The sequence below is a fragment of the Salmo salar genome, chromosome ssa14 (genome assembly GCF_905237065.1).
Source record: "Salmo salar chromosome ssa14, Ssal_v3.1, whole genome shotgun sequence".
NCBI classification, from domain to species: domain Eukaryota; kingdom Metazoa; phylum Chordata; class Actinopteri; order Salmoniformes; family Salmonidae; genus Salmo; species Salmo salar.
Genome location: NC_059455.1, coordinates 60,231,893 through 60,254,472, shown reverse-complemented (window position 1 = coordinate 60,254,472; position 22,580 = coordinate 60,231,893). Strand labels below are relative to the sequence as shown.

Genomic DNA, 22,580 nt, shown 5'->3' with positions numbered 1-22,580 from the left:
GGAGTAGTTGGGAGAGTAGTTGAGAGAGGGAGAGTAGTTGAGGGAGTAGTTGAGAGAGGGAGAGTAGTTGAGGGAGTAGTTGAGAGAGGGAGTAGTTGAGAGAGGGAGAGTAGTTGAGAGAGGGAGTAGTTGGGAGAGTAGTTGAGAGAGGGAGAGTAGTTGAGAGAGGGAGAGTAGTTGAGAGAGAGAGAGAGTAGTTGAGGGAGTAGTTGAGAGAGGGAGAGTAGTTGAGGGAGAGAGGGAGAGTAGTTGAGGGAGAGAGAGAGAGTAGTTGAGAGAGGGAGTAGTTGAGAGAGGGAGTAGTTGAGAGAGGGAGTAGTTGAGAGAGGGAGTAGTTGAGAGAGGGAGTAGTTGAGAGAGAGAGAGTAGTTGAGAGAGGGAGAGTAGTTGAGAGAGGGAGAGTAGTTGAGAGAGGGAGAGTAGTTGAGGGAGTAGTTGAGAGAGGGAGAGTAGTTGAGGGAGTAGTTGGGAGAGTAGTTGAGGGAGAGTAGTTGAGAGAGGGAGAGTAGTTGAGGGAGTAGTTGGGAGAGTAGTTGAGAGAGGGAGAGTAGTTGAGGGAGTAGTTGAGAGAGGGAGAGTAGTTGAGGGAGTAGTTGAGAGAGGGAGAGTAGTTGAGAGAGTAGTTGAGAGAGGGAGTAGTTGAGAGAGGGAGTAGTTGAGAGAGTAGTTGAGAGAGTAGTTGAGAGAGGGAGAGTAGTTGAGAGAGTAGTTGAGAGAGGGAGTAGTTGAGAGAGTAGTTGAGAGAGGGAGTAGTTGAGAGAGTAGTTGAGAGAGGGAGTGTAGTTGAGAGAGGGAGAGTAGTTGAGAGAGGGAGAGTAGTTGAGAGAGGGAGAGTAGTTGAGGGAGTAGTTGGGAGAGTAGTTGAGGGAGGGAGAGTAGTTGAGGGAGTAGTTGAGAGAGGGAGAGTAGTTGAGGGAGTAGTTGAGAGAGGGATAGTAGTTGAGAGAGGGAGTAGTTGAGAGAGGGAGAGTAGTTGAGAGAGTAGTTGAGAGAGAGAGAGTAGTTGAGAGAGTAGTTGAGAGAGAGAGTAGTTGAGAGAGGGAGTAGTTGAGAGAGTAGTTGAGAGAGGGAGTAGTTGAGAGAGGGAGTAGTTGAGAGAGGGAGAGTAGTTGAGAGAGGGAGAGTAGTTGAGAGAGGGAGAGTAGTTGAGAGAGGGAGTAGTTGAGAGAGTAGTTGAGAGAGGGAGAGTAGTTGAGTAGTTGTGAGAGAGAGTAGTTGAGAGAGTAGTTGGGAGAGTAGTTGAGAGAGAGTAGTTGAGAGAGTAGTTGGGAGAGTAGTTGAGAGAGAGAGAGAGAGTACATTTACATTTAAGTCATTTAGCAGACGCTCTTATCCAGAGCGACTTACAAATTGGTGCAAATTGGAGAGTAGTTGAGAGAGAGAGAGTAGTTGAGAGAGAGAGAGAGTAGTTGAGAGAGAGAGAGTAGTTGAGAGAGAGTAGTTGAGAGAGAGAGTAGTTGAGAGGGATTAGTTGAGAGAGAGTAGTTGAGAGAGAGTAGTTGAGAGAGGGATTAGTTGAGAGACAGAAGCCATCCATATACAGTTGAAGTCGGAAGTTTACATACACTTAGGTTGGAGTCATTAAAACTAGTTTTTCAATCACTCCACAAATTGTTAACAAACTATAGTTTTGGAAAGTCGGTTAGGACATCTACTTTGTGCATGACACAAGTAATTTTTCCAACAATTGTTTACAGACAGATTATTTCACTTATAATTCACTGTATCACAATTCCAGTGGGTCAGAAGTTTACATACACTAAGTTGACTGTGCCTTTAAACAGCTTGGAAAATTCCAGAAAATGTCATGGCTTTAGAAGCTTCTGATAGGCTAATTGACATAACTTGAGAAATTGGAGGTGTACCTGTGGATGTATTTCAAGGCCGACCTTCAAACTCAGTGCCTCTTTGATTGTCATCATAGGAAAATCAAAAGAAATCAGCCAAGACCTCAGAAAACAAATTGTAGACCTCCACAAGTCTGGTTCATCCTTGGGAGCAATTTCCAAGCGCCTGAAGGTACCACGTTCATGTGTACAAACAATAGTACGCAAGTATAAACACCTTGGGACCACGCAGCTGTCACACCGCTCAGGAAGGAGACACGTTCTGTCTCCTAGAGATGAACGTACTTTGGTGCGAAAAGTGCAAATCAATCCCAGAACAACAGCAAAGGACCTTGTGAAGATGCTGGAGGAAACGGGTACAAAAGTATCTATATCCACAGTAAAACGAGTCCGACATCAACATAACCTGAAAGGCGCTCAGCAAGGAAGAAGCTACTGCTCCAAAACCGCCATAAAAAAGCCAGACTATGGTTTGGAACTGCACATGGGGACAAAGATAGTACTTTTGGAGAAATGTCCTCTGGTCTGATGAAACAAAAATAGAACTATCTGGCCATAATAACCATTGTTATGTTTGGAGGAAAAAGGGGGAGGCTTGCAAGCCAAAGAACACCATCCCAACAGTGAAGCACAGGGGTGGCAGCATCATGTTGCGGGGGTGCTTTGCTGCAGGAGGGACTGGTGCGCTTCACAAAATAGATGGCATCCTGAGAAAGGAAAATTATGTGGATATATTGAAGCAATATCTCAAGACATCAGTCAGGAATTTAAAGATTGGTCGCAAATGGGTCTTCCAAATGTACAATGACCCCCAGCATACTTCCAAAGTTGTGGCAAAATGGCTTAAGGACTATAAAGTCAAGGTCTTGGAGTGGCCATCACAAAGCCCTGACCTCAAAATCCTATAGAAAATTTGTGGGCAGAACTGAAAAAGCGTGTGCAAGCAAGGAGGACTACAAACCTGACTCAGTTACACCAGCTCTGTCAGGAGGAATGGGCCAAAATTCACCAAACTTATTGTGGGAAGCTTGTGGAAGGCTACCTGAAACGTTTGACGCAAGTTAAACAATTTAAAGGCAATTCTACCAAATACTATTTGAGTGTATGTAAACTTCTGACCCACTGGGAAAGTGATGAAAGAAATAAAAGCTGAAAGAAATAATTCTCTCTACTATTATTCTGACATTTCACATTCTAAAATAAAGTGGTGATCCTAACTGACCTAAGACAGGGAATTTTTACTAGGATTAAATTTCAGGAATTGTGAAAAACTGAGTTTAAATGTATTTGGCTAAGGTGTATGTAAACTTCCAACTTCAACTGTATCTCTCTCCGAGTGAGTCTCATTACCATCCAGGTCTGTTTGTTTATCATCAGGCCTCCACAGATCCCGGCCTGCTCTTCAGATAACGCTGCTAACCTGCCAATACCACTGGAATTCATTATCCACAACAGCTCCCCCACCCCCCAACCCCCCTCACCCTTCCCCTATTTGGAATTACAAATATCCTTTGCATTTAATTTCTCACCTTCTCATTTGAATAAAGAGGACGGACGCTGTAATTAACAGGATATTAAGAAAAGCAAGGGAATGTGTACGAGCGAGGGACAGAGTGAGGGAAGGAGGAAGGCGAGAGAGGAGGAGAGACGGAAAGAGAGAAAGAGAGGAGCTGTGGAGAATTAATAACAGGCCAGATCTCTCCAAGGCCCCCTTAATGGGCTATGACAGGAATTTATTCACACTTAGGCTGGTATTAAATCAAAGGCTGGCCGAGTGGTGATGGCAGGGCTGCAATGGAGAGGCACTGGGGATGGTCCCGGGTACTAACTGTGACACCCCCGTAGGAACTGGTCATCAGTTAGGATCCGTGGGGGGGAGAAGAGAAGGAAAGATGGAGGAAAGGAAGGAGGGTAGAGGAGGGCGTAGCAGGAAGAGGGAAGGGAAAGAGTGATGGGGAGATGACAGGGCAGCAGCCTCATATCCCAGATGGAATGATTATCAAGTACTCTTGAGAGCCCAGTGAATCATTATCCGTTCTGCAGAAAACGCAGTCATTCAGGGGTCCTTCTTGGACAGAAAAGGAGACAGATGGGACGAAAATGTCTGTCTGCCAGACATCTTCAGAATTTCATTTCAATTGGTCTGTTTTCCTATTCATTGTTTTCTCTCATTAATTGGCGTGCGAGCACTAATGCAAGGCATTCATTAAGGATCTAATTTGTGGTCACTTGGGCGCTTCAGAGTTTGTGTGTCTCGTTGGAGCAGAGGAGAGGAAAGCGGAATTGATATGTACAATCACAATCTGCTGTACAAAAGGTCTGCAGCTCAGAGATTGAGCAATCGCAGACCATTAGGTGGCAATGAATTATGGCTAATGCATCGCTCTCTCTCAATCGACAGATAACGAGAGCAGGCTATCACTCACACACAGGACGGCCCATAAAGCAGCAAGACATTACCATGGAGGAGTCATTTCTTTTGGAGCTCCTCCAGTGTACCTCCTATACCTTAAAATACTCTACTCTTTACCTACCTTTCCTACTATGCCGAACAGCTCAGGCTTCCCACTAGATGTTGGAACATTGCTGCGGGGACTTGCTTACATTCAGCCACAAGAGCATTAATGAAGTCGGGCACTAATGATGGGCGATTAGGCCGGGATCGCAGTCGGCATTCCAATTCATGCCAAAGGTGTTTGATGGGGTTGAGGTCAGGGCACTGTGCAGGCCAATCAAGTTCTTCCACACTGATCTCGACAAACGATTTCTGTATGGACCTCGCTTTGTGCACGGGGGCATTGTCATGCTGAAACATGAAAGGACTTTCCATAAAGTTGGAAGAATAGAATTGTCTAGAATGTCATTGTATGCTGTAGCGTTAAGATTTCCCTTCACTGGAACTATGGGGCCTAGCCCGAACTATGAAAAACAGCCCCAGACCATTATTACTCCTCAACCAAACTTTACAGTTGGCACTATGCATTGGGGCAGGTAGCGTTCTCCTGGCATCCACCAAACGCAGATTAGTCCGTCGGACTGCTAGATGGTAAAGCGTGATTCATCACTCCAGAGAATGCGTTTCCACTGCTCCAGAGTCCAATGACAGCAAGCTTTACACCACTCCAGCGATGTTTGGCATTGTGTGCGGCTGCTCTGCCATGGAAACCCATTTCATGAAGCTCCCGACTAACAGGTTTTGTGCTGATTTTACTTCCGGGGGCAGTTTGGAACGCAGTAGTGAGCACAACCGAGGACAGACGATTTTTACACGCTACGCACCTCAGCCCTCGGCCGTCCCGTTGTTGCTTGTCATGACTGTCCTGGGAGGATGAGTCTGAATAGGTCAGATCAGCTTGCAATAAATAACTTCAACCGGACCCCTTCTCACCCGCAGAGGGGTAGAAGGGAACTGGCGGGGGGCTGACAGCTCACGCCCCATTGTAAATCAAGGACAGAACATTCAGCTATCTCCCTGTCCAAATTCACCCAAGGAATGTGCCTTTGTTTCAACACACTTTACCTTCCGAAACTGTAACATGTTCTAAAGTGAATACTGGAACAATATTTCTAACATAGAACGTGGGGAATGGGCAGAGGTGACCTAAAAGAACACTAATGTCAGTTTGGTTGCTATTTTGTGATGTCATTAAACATTTTATAAAGGAAATACTGTAACTTGGAAAGTATACCCACTGTGTGAAGTGTCCATCCGATGCGTTGTGCATGAAATATAAAAAATTATGAGTTTTTTTGTTAAGAGAGGGATGTGATCTTAGTAACTATAAGAGAAAATTGTTTCTATAACTTTGTACAAGTAAGTAGTCACCGCCCCCTTGAGTGAGGTCAGAGAGCATGTAAACCTGATGGAACCGCCCCTTTTGAACAAACTGTATAAAACAATGGATTAAGAATTAACATATCAGACCAGAGAGACGTTAAGCTGCAGCTCACGTCCAAAGTGAGTCGAACTCTGAAATCTCAACACGAGGTACAGATGATAAAGTCACCTCCCGGACAATCACTGGTACGGCTGATTAGCTGTCCTAAGTAAAGTATCTAGAAAAGCAAATTTAAGTGGGACCATTCTACCACTCTTCTCAAATCACTGTAGTACGCTACTCTCATCACCCCACTGAGAACCATTGACAAGGCTGGCTAGCCTGTCTTCGAATAAGCATCTTCCAGAGTGAATGGAGGTAGAATAAACTCTGTAGTTCTGTTCAGGACTTCACAAGTCACCGGATACCGGACAACAGCAGTGGAAGACGGGTGGGGAGCCCTTTTGGACAATCAGAGCCTTACAAGTGTGCCGAACAAAAAGGCCCAACACCCTTTCCAAGAAGACCTGGCTCTGACAGAAATACACCAAGAACCAAGACATTTCCACCTAAATACATTCATGATTTCTTACTCCAAGCGGGAGGTGGTTCGTGTGCGAAGTATAAGTGAGAGTAGTTTCAAAATGTACCAACGTTAATTGTCTCCGTATCTCTCGCCCTCGCCATGTCTTTTTTAACAAGCCCCGCCATATTGTTGTGAGTCCGCTAGGGACCTGTTTCTGATGTATTAAGTTTGAATGTTTATCCTGTGTTACCATTTAGTTAGCTAGTGAATAAATAATTAAACCAATGTGTAGTACTGAATCATAAGGCTCTGGTTTTTGCAGATGCAAGGCGGTTACGACTGTTCAGAATATTATACGAGGTTATGATTAATAAATTGACTGTTTATGGATGTAATAGGTAGAGCTTTAGAGTTTAATTAGGGAGATGGTAACTCCTTTAAAAAACTGCTCTCGTAGTGCCCCAAATCCTAATGAGTTATTCGTTACATGATTAATTTTGGGTAACAATTAAACATAGTTAGTTGATTAGATAAATAACAGTCATCGGATTAATGAAAGTAAAGTCACGACATACTCCTAGACATTTACACTTCACCATAACAGCACTTCAGTTGACCGGGGCAGCTCTAGCAGGGCAGAAATTTGACAAACTCACTTTGCCATGTTGAAAGTCACTGAGTTCTTCATTAAGGCCTTCCTAATGTCAATGTTGGTCTATGGGGATTGCATGGCTGTGCGCTAGATTTTATACACCTGTCAGCAACGGGTGTGGGTGAAATAACCAAATCCACTAATTTGAAGGGGTGTCCACATACTTTTTGTATATATAGTGTATCTGTCTGTTCTAGTCTTTCCATCAAGTGTCTCATCTTTTTCCTCTCTCTCTTCTAATTGAAAATCCTCTCTGACACCATATGGAGACTTTCCCTCCTACATCTTCCATTTGTCTACATATCTGTCCATCCGGTCATCTATTTGTCTTCTATATTTTTTTCACTCTCAGTATTCTTTCATTTCCCTTTTTTCTCTCCTCCTCTGGAATGACTGGAATCCTATCCGTCTCAATATGTCTACCCACTAAAATCTCCATTAAAATCTTCAGCCCGTTTCACTTTCTCTGGAATGTTATCTGGCTCAATATGTACAGTATGTCTTCACACTAAAATCTCCTCTTTATCCATGCAGTCCGGTTATCCATCCATCTTTATTTTCTCTCTCTCTGTAGACTGTCTTTTCTCTCTCGTCCTGTGAAATCCGGTATTTGGCTCAATATGTGGCCTGTCTTCACACTCAAATCTTCCCATCTATCCCATCCGGTTACATGTCAACTCTCGTTTCCCATCTCTTTCCCTCAATCTCTTTTCCTTGTGGAATCTGGTGTATCTGGCTCAGGTCGTTGAGGCAGATGCAGCTGAGCCTCCTAAACATCTGTTTTCCGCATTCTGCCGCATCACTACGGTCCTGATGAGTTAACCTCTAACTCCCCAAAAGAAGTTCTTCTCATCGCAGTTTTAATATTCAGCTGGGCATTTGGGCTCTGGGCAGAGCAGTGTGGAGTGGAAAGGGGATGGCTGCTGCAGACATGCAAGTGAAGCCTACCTTCCCGTTATCCTTTTTTTTCTTCTATGAGCAGTAAATGTTTGATTGTCCACTTCACTGTTTGCTCAGTGCTCCCAAATTTAAATGAGTCTTTTCATTGTTTTCGTAGCTATATTTTCATCTAGCTCCTGGGCTACATTTGAACATCCGTAGTTACTCTGCATTCAATGTATAAACGCAACATGCAACAATTTCAACAATTTTACAGTTCATATAAGGAAAATCAGTCAATTAAAATAAATTCCTTAGGCCCTAATTTATGGATTTCACATGACTGGGCAGAGGCGCAGCCATGGGTGGACCTGGGAGGGCATAGGCCCACCCACTGGGGAGCCAGGCCCAGCCAATCAGAATTCGTTTTTCCCCACAAAAAGGCTTTGTTAAAGACAAAAATACTCCTCAATGGACACATTACTCAACCTTTGCCTCCCGAGCCCATTGGGGAGTTGTCTCATTGCAGCAAGATCAAAATTGTAGAGAAAAGGGGGTTAAAAAATAAATGTAAAAAATACTCCTCAGTTTCATCAGCTGTCTGGGTGGCTAGTCTCAGACTATACCGCAGGTGAATAATCCTGATGTGGAGGTCCTGGGATGGTGTAGTCTGCAGTTGTGAGACGGTTGGACGTACTGCCAAATTCTTAAAAATTACGTTGGATTTTTTTAAACAAATTTTAATTTAACTAGGCAAGTCAGTTAAGAACAAATTCTTATTTACAATGACGGCCTACCCCGGCCAAACCCGGACGATGCTGGGTCAATTGTGTGCCGCCCTACAGGACTCCCAATCACGGCCGGATGTGATACAGCCTGGATTTGAACCAGGGACTATAGTGACGCCTCTAGTACTGAGATGCAGTGCCTTAGACCACTGCGCAACTCGGGAGCAGCGGTCTTATGGTAGAGAAATGAACATTACATTCTCTGGCAACAGCTCTGGTGGACATTCCTGCGGTCATCATGCCAATTGCATGCTCCCTCAACTTGGGAGACATCTGTGGCATTGTATTGTGTGACAAAATTGACAACCTGTCAGGTGGATGGATTATCTTGGCAATGGAGAAATACTAACAGGGATGAAAATGGAAAACGTCTGAGATCTTTTGTTTCAGCTCATGAAACATGCGAACCAACACTTTACATTTTGCGTTTATATTTTTGTTCAGTATATTTTCAGCCGGTGTTATTGTTTGGATGTGCGTGTTTGCTCTCCTTTCAGTGTTGGTATGCTTCATAGCAATATGGTCAGCTAGAATGCTGATATTGATGCTTATGGAAGGTTTGTGTACTTGCAGTGGATCCACAATTTGTTTGCTATCTGCCTAAGTTGTGTTAAGCTCAGCGCTCACGCCCATGTTTTACAGTAGTAGGTACCTTTAACAGCAGCGAGGGAGCTAATGCTCTTAAAAATAACCAATACTCATCCATGACCTTGCTCCATTATGATTCAGCACACAAGACAGGCAAGCACGCACACAGGCACGCACACACACCATGACTGGGGAGCTAATAAAAGCTGCAACACTGCCAAATAATGCATGTTGCGGTTTATCAAAAACTATTTTCAACAGTCAAAGAGAGACTATTACTACTTCAGGTAGATTACAGTACAGAGTACTGAGAGTATTGTGCACAATATGTAGCTTGTCTTCACACTATATTTTTCCATTTCTTTTTTTCTCTTCGTAGAATCTGTTCTCTCTCCCCCTGGAATCCCTATTGGGGTTACCTTTTTATATACAGGGCTGTGGGCTCTAAAGCCCAGTCTACTGTACATTTACATCGCTAAAGCCCCAGTGGGCAGCTCACCTTGTTAACCTCCAGGATCTCCCTCCTCTCTTCTGTTGCCGGGCGGGCCTGGCTGGCCGAGCGTTCATTGTGTCTGGAGCTGCCGTCGTCCTCCACATACGGGATGAGTTGCTGTGTGGGGGGAGGGTATATCAAAATAAACAATGACCACCGGTGTTCAGTGAGGGGGATGTTAAACTGATAGTAGTTTGGTACTTTGGCTTGGAAAATACATTTATTGTCTCTTGTCTGTGGCTCCATTGCAAAAGAGATTACCATTTCAAATGGGTCTCGCCTGGTTATATAAAGTATAAATTAAACATGAAAAATAAATAAGGTTCATTGGCTTGTCTCTCAAACAAAATAAATAAAATGGGGATTGTGTGTAGATGACCAAAACACTAATCTACAAACAGTTCCATACCACCACCGACATTTCTGAATTAGGACTTCTCCACCGTCCATACCCAAGCTCTTAATTAATTTATAAGCACTCTCTGTGCTTGACGTTGTCTGGCTGACACTATACCGACTGCTGTGCTGAAAACCCTCTCAGAATGCTGAGGTCTTTCTTTCCCTCCCTCCCTCCCTCCCTCTGCCTGGCTGTTCCTCCTGTTTTAAATCATACTGACACCTGCTGGTCTGCAGGATAACGAGCAGTGCCGTATGGAACACATTGTTATTTATTGCACTGCATCAAGACCAACGGGTTTATCTTAAATAGTACCATTATACTAGCGTTACACTATCGTCTACTGGGTTCCTATTATCATACATGGCTGTGTGAGGTGAGATTGCTTAAACGGTTATGTAGGAACGAGGTAATGATTTGAGAAAAGCATAAGATTGGGTACAAGAGAAAAGCATAAGATTAGGTACAAGGGGAATAACGATTACCGGCCAACCAAAAGCCTTAGCAGGTGTGAAAACACAGTGAAGTCCAAAACAAATCTGAGGCTGAGTGCTATTCTACATTCTGAAAAGCCTAGTAGTTGATTGCGTTTCATTGCAGTCAGTGACCTGAGGTTTAGCAACTGGCAGAGGCCAAGAGTAGACACTGATTGATGCAGGCTGTGACCAAAGCATTACTGCAGGGCTGAACGGGGCTGGATAGGGCCAAAAGACAGACAGAGACAGAGGCAGGGAGAGAATCAAATGAGAAACACGAGACAGCTATGGCAGTTCTCTAGTCAGTCAGAGACCGATGCCAAACCCAAAGCTGTCTGATTCGTATTAGAGAGAAGACAGAAGACGTGCTGGATATTATATTAGGCCAACTCTGTAATTGTTACGGCTGTAGAATCAGAGAGGAAAAAACGCTCTACTTCCATAATTCCAGCTATAAGCCAAATGCATTTTGAATTTAAAGGTAGGAGCTGTTTTTGGCAGTCGGAAGGGGGAAAATGTGCGGGGGTAGAGAGAGAAGGCGAGAGAGAGAGAAAGCATGTGTGTGTGTGTCTCTGTGACTGTGTGTGTGTGAGTCATAACCCGTCTCTCTCCGCCACACTAGGATGGATGTGGTTTGCCTGTTGACAGAGAAGAATGGGGGTAATTAAGTTCTCCAGGTTGCCTTACTTAGAAAGGGGGAACAAAATAGGGAGAAGAAAGGAGAAAAAAAAGAATGCCGTGGAGGATAAGTAAATTAAATGACATGGCCGCTCACAGTGCAGGAAATGCCAAAGAATGACAAGGGCTCAGTTGATTGCCTGGCGTGGGGAGAAAACAGAAAACCGCTGACGTGGACAGCCTTCGCCAGCTGTTCATTACCAGGCCCGCTGCTAATTAGGAACGCAATGAGGTCATGCTGGCTGAGTCATTGATTCCACTTCCTGTTTGGGGAAAGCTCAGTCAGCCAATAGCACAACTGTCAGGACTGTGGCCGGCCAATAGCAGGCTTGTCAGCCACTTGAGTTTTAGGGGATGATAAATAGCGGTGTGTGGAGGGCCAAAATCAACTTCCTCCAACCAACATGGTATGGTGAGTTATTGGTTGGTCAGCACGATAAGTCGTTTTCACAGCCTCTGGGAATATGTAAACATTTTAAATTAAGTGGTACAACTGTGGAGTGTAAATGGACAGTGAGGTTTATATAAAAAGTGTAACTTCAGAGGGAGAGAAATACAGCACGCCGGTATGCCATATGGGAAATTCCACCTTCACGGAATTATGCTGAGGTGCATATTTTTCACATGAAAATGTATGCCAAAGAAAAACCATTGACTTCAAAGTTTAACAAGGACTACTTTGAATAATTTACAAAATAAAACATTTACTGTAAAAACTGTGCAGATGAAAAGTTTAGAAACAAAATTGTATCTGCACAGATCTTCCTGTAAATGTGTTTTTGTTAAACATAGTTTTTGTTTGATATACATTTTCAAGTGAAAAATCTGAGTCTCACCGTAATTCCGTTACCATGGAATTGCCCATGTATAAAACAAACAAATGTAATGTACAGAACCAGTCAAACGTTTGCCCCTGGTGATGCGTTGTGCAGTTCGCACCACCCTCTGGAGAGCCCTGCGGTTGTGGGCGGTGCAGTTGCCGTACCAGGCAGTGATACAGCCCTAGAGGATGCTCTCAATTGTGCATCTGTAAAGGTTTGAGGGTTTTAGGTCACACGGCAAATTTCTTCAGCCTCCTGAGGCAAAGAGAAACGACAGTCCATCATTACTTTGAAAGTTTCTTCAAGTGTAGTCGTAAAAACCATTAAGTGCTATGATGAAACTGGCTCTCATGAGGACAGCCACAGGAAAGGAAGACCCAGAGTTACCTCTGCTGCAGAGGATAAGTTCATTAGAGTTAACTGCACCACAGATTGCAGCCCAAATAGATGCTTCACAGAGTTCAAGTAACAGATACATCTCAACATCAACTGTTCAGAGGGACTGAGTGAATCAGGCCTTCATGGTTGAATTGCTGCAAAGAAACCACTACTAAAAGGACACCAATAAGAAGAAGAGACTTGCTTGGGCCAAGAAACATGAAGAATGGACATTAGACTGGTGGAAATCTGATCAGTCCACATTTGAGATTATTGGTTCCAACCGTGTCTTTGTGAGATGCAGAGTATCATCAACGGATGATCTCTGCATGTGTGGTTCCCACCATGAAGCATGGAGGAGGAGGTGTGATGGTGCTTTGCTGGTGCCACTGTCGCTGATTTAGAATTCAAGCACACTTAACCAGCATGGCTACCACAGCATTCTGCAGCGATACGCCATCCCATCTGGTTTGCAGTTAGTGGGACTATCATTTGTGACCCAACACATCTCCAGGCAGTGTAAGGGCTATTTGACCAAGAAGAAGAGTGATGGAGTGCTGCATCAAATGACCTGGCCTCCACAATCCCCCGAACTCAACCCAAATGAGATGGTTTGGGATGAGTTGGACCGCAGAGTGAAGGAAAAGCAGCCAATAAGTGCTCAGCATGTATGAGAACTCTTTCAAGACTGTTGGAAAAGCATTCCAGGTGAAGCTGGTTGAGAGAATGCCAAGCGTGTACAAAGCTGTCATCAAGGCAAAGGGTGGCTACTTTGAAGAATCTAAAATATATTTAGATTTGTTTAACATTGTTTGGTTTACTACATGTGTTATTTCATAGTTTTGATGTCTTCACTATTATTCCACAATGTAGAAAATAGTTTTAAAAAATGAAGTAAAAACATGAGTAGCTGAGTAGCTGTATCCAAACTTGAGTGGTAATGTACATGTTTAATGCAAAATGCCTCCGTCAGATGTAAGAAAAGCCTAATTAAACGTGTGCATGCAGTCAGTTCTAAAACATTGGTTTAAAACCAATTGGCTCCAAACCAATAGGAGAAAAGACTGCAACAATAAAATTACAAATAAAAACAGTGGAATCGCCCAGCATGAGGTCTGAAACAGCCACCCCAGTAACTCAGTAAAATAAAGTGGTGGGTTTTTAGAGGTGGGTGGGTGTCCATAACAGCCACCAAGGAGGCCCTAGGGACAAACACAGAGCGCAATTTAATTGAATGTGGAGCTGAGCCGAGGGCTGTGTCTCAAATGGATACAAATTCCTTGTATAGCGCACTAATTTTGACCAGAGCCTGGTCAAAAGTAGTGCACTATATAGGCAATAGGGTGTGCCGAGGTAGACCTGACAGAGTGGGAGAGATAAGAATCACAGGCACCAAGTAAATGATGTCCAGTTCAAACTAGTTAGATATTGATTGTGATACACAGAGTGGTCCTGGGACAGTGGCCACTCACCTCTGGGGGTACGGGGTCCAGACCGGTGCAGTTTTCATTGCATTTGTCATAGACGAGGCGCAGCTTACGGAAGAGTACAGAGAGCATACGCAGGTGCTCCTGCAGTTTGCCCAGCCTGTCCTGGTGGGTGCTGGGGTGGTACGTCACTCCATTTGGCAGCTGGGGGAGATGACATAGGAAAGAAGTGTTATATAGTATTTTAGTAATGTAATAACATTTTAATAATTGCTACGGGCCAATACAAGGCCTCCTATTTACTCCTTGACTAGCACCTTCTTGACTACTGGTAATCAGCGTGTGATTACTCATGTTCATGGTGGTAGCTGAAGTGAGAGCTTTAATGCTAACTAGCTTTAGGTGCTTTTAACCGATCGTAAACATCCTGTACAGCCTGAAATGATTCCCTGCATGAGGGTAGGTGAGGTGTATACCTGTATACATGCCTACCAGAGTGATCTTTTTTCACACAAGAGTCTGATCTGTGAAACAAGTCACAACAGTGCTGTTTGTGCATTCTGTGGCGAGGAAGCGCGGCATGTATTGTGGTGGTAATGCATTCTTCTTTTGTCTTTGAGTTTCTCGTCGTTGTTTTAATGAGCTGCAGAAGGATCTTCTCTGAGACACAGAGAGAGAGAGACGATGTCCCAAATGGCACCCTAGTCCTTATATAGTGCACTACTTTTGACCAGAGTCCTAGTATGGGCCCTGGTCAAAAGTAGTGAACTACATAGGGAATAGGGTGCCATTTAGGATGCAGACAACCTGTCCTGAACTCATCTCCAGGGCACCGTCTGATCTTTCCAATGTCTCAACAGAAGGACGAGAAGAGGTATAAACAGATGGTGACTGTCTAATGATAAAATGGAGACCTTTTCATACCCAATTATATCATCCTCCATGTTTAAAAGGGCTTCAGGCACCTTCAGGCTCTGATCAGGCCCTACACCCAAACAAGGGCCCTGCGTTCATCCACCTCTGGCCTGCTGGCCCCCCTACCTCTGAGGAAGCACAGTTCCCGCTCAGCCCAGTCAAAACTGTTCGCTGCTCTGGCACCCCAATGGTGGAACAAGCTCCCTCACGACGCCAGGACAGCGGAGTCAATCACCACCTTCCGGAGACACCTGAAACCCCACCTCTTCAAGGAATACCTGGGATAGGATAAAGTAATCCTTCTAACCCCCCCCTTAAAAGATTTAGATGCACTATTGTAAAGTGGTTGTTCCACTGGATATTATAGGTGAATGCACCAATTTGTAAGTCGCTCTGGATAAGAGCGTCTGCTAAATGACTAAAATGTAAAATGTAAATGTAAAAACTAGTGTGAAACAGGATTGGGACATGTATTTGTATTTAACTAGGCAAGTCAGTTAAGAACAAATTCTTATTTACAATGACTGCCTACCCCGGCCAAACCCTAACGACGCTTGGCCAATTGTGCACCGCCCTATGGGACTCCCAATCACAGCCGGTTGTGATACAGCCTGGAATCAAACCAGGGTCTGTGGTGACGCCTATAGCACTGAAATGCAGTGCCTTAGACCACTGCGCCACTCGGGAGACATGCCTTCCTAGGGCAATAATAAAAGCTGGCTTAGCTGGCCTAGCTTTCTGCTCATCGGCCCATATCCATCCATTTTCACCATAAAACAGAGGGACAATGCATGTCATATTGTGTTAATGTTATTTGATATAACTGTGAGGAGAGAGAGGGTTATTTATTTGGTTCCACAGACTCCAACCAGTGCCACATGATTTTTACCTCTCTCTCTAGTCAATCAATGTTGTGCTCTCAGTTTATGTAATGCTGTCGGTCTGGGGTCAAATAAGGCTGAATGCTTTGCGTGTAATAAAGGTGGTTGACAGACCAGCACCATCCACAATCAAAGGCAAACCATGAACTTGGTTCAGCGTGTACACCACCCCAATACAAAAAGTCACAAGAAACACTCACCTGCATGTTCCTCAACAGCTGAAAGATCTCCATGGTGCGTAAGACAATATCCTGCACCGTCTCCTGGCCGATGCGACAGAGCGACGCCGTGTTGACATCACGGGCAGCCTGAGACTGCTGCCCAACGAACGCCACCATGGGAGGGGTGGTCATGTGGACAGCAGAGGACCTGTAGGTGCAGCGATGGGTCAGCCTATTCTACACTGGCACACCTTGGCATGCCTAGTCATATGATATTGGAAGGATGGAAAAGGGAAGGGTTGGGGAGAGCAGGGGACACAGGGAAAAAGAAACAGACTGGTTAATTTCTTGATTTTACATTCCCAATGATGAGTTGATTAATTAATTAATTAATAAATAAATAAACATTGTTGCCAGACAAATTTCCTTATGGGACAATAATTCATTTATCCCAAAACAATTGCAAGCTATTTATGTCCAAGCTTCCCCTTAACCCTTATATAGTGCATCAGCCAGTTCCATACTCAAAAGGAAAAAGTGGCAGTATAGAGTGAAATAATGTGCTAAACAAAAATTATTTTATTTCTTATTTATGGAACTAAATTAGAAATATTTTTGCATCTCGGTCTCTTTGGTTTTTCCTTTTTTTTTGTGTGTGTAAGTTAATGGTTTGTGTGCGATCACCTGCTGAAACCCTAGAACTTACCCAGCTACAGTGCCTTCGGAAAGTATTCAGAGCCCTTGACTTTTTCCACATTTTGGTAGGTTACAGCCTTACTCTAAAATTGATTGAATGTGTTTTTTTCCTCATCAATCTACACACAATAATGAAAAAACAGGATTTTAGACATTTTTGGAAATATCCCATTTACAAGTTGTCAGACCCTTTACTCAGTACTTTGAGGCACCTTCGGCAGCGATTGCAGCCTTGAGTCTTCTTGGGTGACACTACAAGCTTGGCACACCTGTATTTGGAGAGTTTCTCACATTCTTCTCTGCAGATCCTCTCAAGCTCTGACAGGTTGGATGGGGAGTGTTGCTGCACAGCTATTTTAGGGTCTCTCCCGAGATGTTTGATTGGGTTCAAGTCTGGGCTCTGGCTGGGTCACTGAAGGACATTGAGACTTGTCCCAAAGCCCCTCCTGCATTGCCCTGGCTGTGTGCTTAGGGTCGTCCTGTTGGAAGGTGAACCTTCGCCCCCAGTCTGAGGTCCTGAGCGCTCTGGAGCAGGTTTTCATCAAGGATCTCTATGTACTTTGCTCTGTTCATCTTTGGCTCAATCCTGACAAGTCTCCCAGTCCCTGCCACTGAAAAACATCCCTACAGCATGATGCTGCCACCACCACGCTTCACCGTAGGGATGGTGCTAGGTTTTCTCCAGAAGTGACGCTTGGCATTCAGCCCAAAGAGTTCAATCTTGGTTTCATCATGGTCTAAGAGTCTTTAGGTGCCTTTTGGCAAACTCCAAGCGGGCTGTCATTCCATCTGGCCACTTTACCATAAAGGCCTGATTGGTGGAGTGCTGCAGATAGTTGTCCTTCTGGAAGGTTCTTCCATCTCCACAGAGGAACTCTAGAGCTCTGTCAGAGTGACCAAGGCCATTCTCCCGATTTGCTCAGTTTGGCTGGGCGGCCAGCTCTAGGAATTGTCTTGGTGGTACCAAACTTCTTTCATTGAAGAACGGAGCCCACTGTGTTCATTTATTTTACCTTTATTTAAAAAGGCAAGTCAGTTAAGAACAAATTCTTATTTTCAATTATGGCCTACCAGAAGGTAAAAAATCTTCTGGGGGGGACAGGGGCTGGGATTAAAAATAAAATACAAGACAAAATACACACCACGACAAGAAAGACAACACTACATTAATCTTGGGGACCTTCAATGCTGCAGATATTTTTTGGTACCCTTCCCCAGCTCTGTGTCTCGACACAATCCTGTCTCGGCGCTCTACGGACAATTCCGTCGACCTCAGGGCTTGGTTTATGCCCTGACATACACTGTCAACTGTGGGACCTATATAGGTGTGTGCCTTTCCAAATCATGTCCAATCAGTTGAATTTACCACAGGTGGACTCCAATCAAAGTTGTAGAAACATCAAGGAGGATCAATGGAAACAGGATGCACCTGAGCTCAATTTCAAGTCTCATAGAAAAGGGTCTAAATAAGGTACTTTTATTTTTTATACATTTTCAAAAGTATAAAAACCCATTTTCGCTTTGTCATTATGGGGTACTGTGTGTAGATTGCTGAGGATTTAAAAAAAAAAACAACATTTTTTAATCCATTTTAGAACAAGGTTTTAACAAAATGTGAAAGAAGTGAAGGGGTCTGAATACTTTCCCAAAGGCACTGTATATCTTTCTTATCTTAACTAATGTAAAAGAAACACAGGAGTGGTCATTAAAATTATTAATTTTTATTGAAAATAAGGCAGGCAACAGTTTTCCCAGGCCTCCACCCTGGAGGTTCACTGAGGAAGATCTCACCTTACTCAGGTAGCTGCGAAACCTCTTCCAGGTTGAGACCTTTGCCTTTGTCAGCCTAAGCCTTGCAGCTCAGGCTTTGAGGCAGTCTCTTTCACATTGCCAAGTTCATCTCTCAGGGGGGAGGCCACAGTTGCGGTCTGCGCCTCATCTTTGCTACTCCCCCATGGTGCTGAAGGTAGGGCGCAACATAACTCTTCTACGCACATGGGGAAAATAGCAAAGGGCCAGTAGACTCCTATCAGAGTACGGATCAGCCTCCTTTCCCCATGCAGACTTGGGTAGGGGTAGAAGAGACCCAACACTTTTTTTTTTACTAGTAACCATTGGTTCATGGCATAAATCTACAATCTGAGGCTCTAGTGAATTGTAAATCATGATGGGATTAATAATAACAATCAAGGTGCAGCTACTGTAGAAGGTGCAACTGAAGTGGAATGACACGTTCTGATTTTTACAACAATCTATTTTTGAAAAATAAAATAATAATAAAAAGACTCAAACACTAACTTTTTTTAGAAATGGCTAAGCTCTCCGTATAGTGACAGGGGAGACGGCTCTAGTCGCACAAAAGGGAATATAACGTTGCAGATAAAGTTCGGAAGGACATCATTTCATATGCACATCTAAAGCCCCGGATCACTATACCGAGAGCTTTGCCATTTCTAAAAGGACGTATTTCGGTGTTTTTGGAGCCTTTGTAAAAAAGGCTCCACCCTTCAATAACATACCATTTCACATGCACTAGAATAGCCTGGCTAATTAACTATACAGTACAGTACATTTCTGGAAGGCATGAACACTTACATCAGTGTAAACGGACTGCTCTATGCATTGTATCTGCAACGTTGCACCCCAACTTTACACGCCACAGTTAACGTAATAACGGTTTATTTAGCTAAATGGCTAACGTTGCTGGCGACAGACAGTAGGTTAACTAATAGCTAGCAAGCTGTTAGCAAACGAGACGATAGTTATTTCAAATAGTTTTAAGATGCATTTGCCCTTTTGCTATACAAAACAAAAAGTTCACTTTGGAGTTTTTCATATTGTCCAACTGACTAAACACGCAAGACGTAAACTTACCTGTGCTAGCTAGTATTAATTTATATGTTTTGTTGACATGTGTCCTTTTTCTCCAGGATCTCATTAGTGTCAAACATCGCGAGACCTTAAGTTGAGTATCTTAACCGTAAAGCATGAAATATGAGCGTTTATTTAAAGCTATACTCCTCAGTTGCTAGCTACATCACTTATACCCGTTGATTATTGAAGAATATAACTTATACATGCCTAATGAGCTTAGTTTAACTGTCGTACCCCATCAGAACCCAAAATATAATAAGCTTGTTATACTCCAATGTTTGTAAACAAACACTGTATAGCCTCAAAACATGGTTAAAACTATACTTTTGATATCATGGATGGTCAGTCCTTGCATACAGAGCTCTAAAGTACAATTTCTCCAGGCCCATATTCATCAGCTTTCTATCAAAACACAGGCGATGTGACACTTTGTTATTGTTTCAATTAAGGATTCCAGCTTTTAAAATGTGGATTGTTGTTGCTGCCATTGATTGCACTGAAATATATTGACAACTATGAATATAACACCAACTCTAACACAAAAAATGCATTAGCATTATCTTACAGAAGATACGGTATGTACATCAAATATAGGTGTTTAATACCCCACTCATGATGTTACGGTAGAGCAGAGCGCCACTGCAAGTTCACCTGTGTGAAAGCGACACCTGGTGGTCATTCTGCGTTCAACACTGCCCTGGATAATTTATCTTTGAACCCTCTGGTCTATTTTAACTTTTTGGCGAAAAGGCTTACTGTATTTGTATACGATTTAGCTGGGATCATCCCTAACGTGTTACGTGTCATCATAATCTCCCTCTTTGGATAAAAAAAACACCATTCAAACTTGTGTGAGCCCCTAATCCTATGTTATTAATGATTAGAATGGACAAAAACTAGAATTCTCTGCAAAGAGAGGACCACCTTTTGCTAGGTTTCCATTCATAGCTCACAAAGCAATCTGTTACGAGTTATCTTTATTAAAATTAAAGTATCAAACACAAGATGTTCCTGAAATAGAGACTTACTCATCCTGTGCGCCCTGCCGTGCTAAATTGCTGCTCTGAGTGACAAGGAGAATAAGAGAGGGTTTTATTGAAAAAATGAAAGGCTTCTTCAGGCTTCAGGCTTGAGTGAAGCTGAAGTTTGAAAATAATGCCTGTTCCATTATTCATTCAAATGTGGGGTTATACGGCTACAGGATGGATTTAAATGTCAATTTATCTAGTGTGGGAGGCTGAGTTGGGTAATTGTAAACCTTGAGACAGGTTTTATTTTCTTCTCTCTAAAGCCCTCTGTGTAAGCTGCTGAAACAGAAACTGACACAGAAACGCCATGTCAGTTCACTTGGCTGCTGACAACTTATTAATTGCGAAAAAGAGTGCCGTTTAGTTCACCTCGATGAATGAGTTCAAATCTGGCTCGTCACAGGTTGTTAAATTATAACCTAGGAAATTAGGATCTGTTTCCCACATATGAATATTGAATAACTGAGGCCTGCTGTGACTGTGGCTCTATTTTGAGGCATTTGCACAAAATATGTAGACACAATTCTGGTTCTGTTGTGTCGTGCCTGTAGTGTTTAAGTCTTCTATAACAGAATTATGAATATCCAAAGTCCATAAAAATGAAGACAAATTAAGTATAGATTCTGTATCAGATGCGTAATATATGTTTCCAATGACCATACCTTACCTTAACACCCACAAGCACAGACAGAGATAAAGCACATAGTTGATACAGAAGTCTTCTCAAATACTGTTTAATTACCATGAATTATACAAACATTTAATAAATAGGCTACTGTATTTAAGAAGAGAGATTTGCTCTATGACATATATACTAACCACTTAGAAGCTTCTTAAATTTAAGATCACTGACATTGATGACCTTGGTGTGATTTCAGGGTGTACAGTACAGTATTGGACAATATCACCTCCACCAAACCAGCAGAGAGCCTCAACAATGGCGAGATTGAAGGCCCCAGAGTGTTGGAAGGGAAAACTCCCAGTGAGGGGAGAGGAAACATGAACCATATAATGACTGCTGAGGGATATCAGGCTAAATCGGATTATCTACCATACTCAGCCGTCTCGTGCTTTAATTAAAAACACTCTGATCTTGTTCCTCCAGGGTTGGGTTCGGGAGGGGCAGAGTGCACAATAGTCTGCTCTCCCACTTCAACCAGGACCGTGTCTCACGTTGAAGAGGATTAAAAGAGAGAATGGACCAAGCTACAGACAAGGAGAGAGATAATATAGGAGTAGGGCTAAATTGCACGGTTCTGTGCCCCTCTGCCTCATGTGGAATCTTGTGCGAATTTCAGCCCTACAGTGACTGCCAGAGCAGCAGTTGGATAAAGGGCTTAACTTTCTCTGTGTGTAAGTCTCTATGTGTGTGTGAGCTGACTAGGGTGGGGTGCAAAGCGTGTGTGTGTGTGTGTGTGTGTGTGTGTGTGTGTGTGTGTGTGTGTGTGTGTGTGTGAGAGAGTGTGAGAGAGAGAGAGAGAGAGAGAGAGAGAGAGAGAGAGAGAGAGAGAGAGAGAGAGAGAGAGAGAGAGAGAGAGAGAGAGAGAAATGTAGAGCAGACAAAAGCAGGGTGCAAAGAGGATGGGGTGCACAGGAGATGGGATACTGCCAGGGGTCAGCTGGTTTCAGGGAAACACAATCCATCAATCAGATGTTAAACACACACGCTGCTCTAATCTGCCGAGTCATGCTCACACAGCCCAGAGTGGAGTGCAAATGCAGAGGTTAAATGTTGATCCACTCACACATTCTAGAGAGCTTGTGATAGCCTTGCTGAAATTGTTTGCTACAACAAAACAAGTTAGCTGTGAAATCATAAACAACAAAAAACAAAATGCATACTTAATCACTGACTCTACCTTCCTTAATTGACTTATTCTACATGTTTCAAATACCCCCCTAATAGCTTTCAGTACACAAACTGAACCTTCTCCCTGTGTACATTTGATCGATTAATGTTATCAGGGTCTGATTTTCGACAGACTGATTGAAGTCTCCCTTTAAGGGAGGGTGAGGCCAAACCAGAGATGTGTATATGATACTGGGTCAGTAACACTAAGGGACCCTTGAGACCCAAGATGACTGATCCATTGACATTGTTGGCATTGTTGGCCTACCAGACTGGCTGAAGGTCGAGGAGGGGACAGGGAAATTAAAAGGGATCAAGGTGTGCAAAGAGACAATGGATCCACTGAGTGCTGTGTTGCTGAGCAACCCTTATCAAGAACTATAGCAGATGGCAAAAGGGCAAACATGA

The 22,580-nt window shown here is 43.4% G+C and overlaps 1 protein-coding gene across 1 annotated transcript in view; it reads right to left on the bottom strand.

The window, feature by feature from the left end:
• Window positions 1-19,380, bottom strand: part of LOC106570051 (mediator of RNA polymerase II transcription subunit 30) — a 48,487-nt gene extending 29,107 nt beyond the window's left edge. Inside the window, exons 1-4 of the mRNA XM_014141987.2 lie at window positions 19,296-19,380; window positions 15,765-15,986; window positions 13,814-13,972; window positions 9,598-9,708 (exon numbers count right to left, since the gene is read on the bottom strand). Of these exons, the coding sequence (XP_013997462.1) occupies window positions 9,598-9,708; window positions 13,814-13,972; window positions 15,765-15,917 (423 nt within the window). The 5' untranslated portion in view covers window positions 15,918-15,986; window positions 19,296-19,380. The remainder of the gene's footprint in view (window positions 1-9,597; window positions 9,709-13,813; window positions 13,973-15,764; window positions 15,987-19,295) is intronic.
• Between the last annotated feature and the right edge of the window lie 3,200 nt (window positions 19,381-22,580).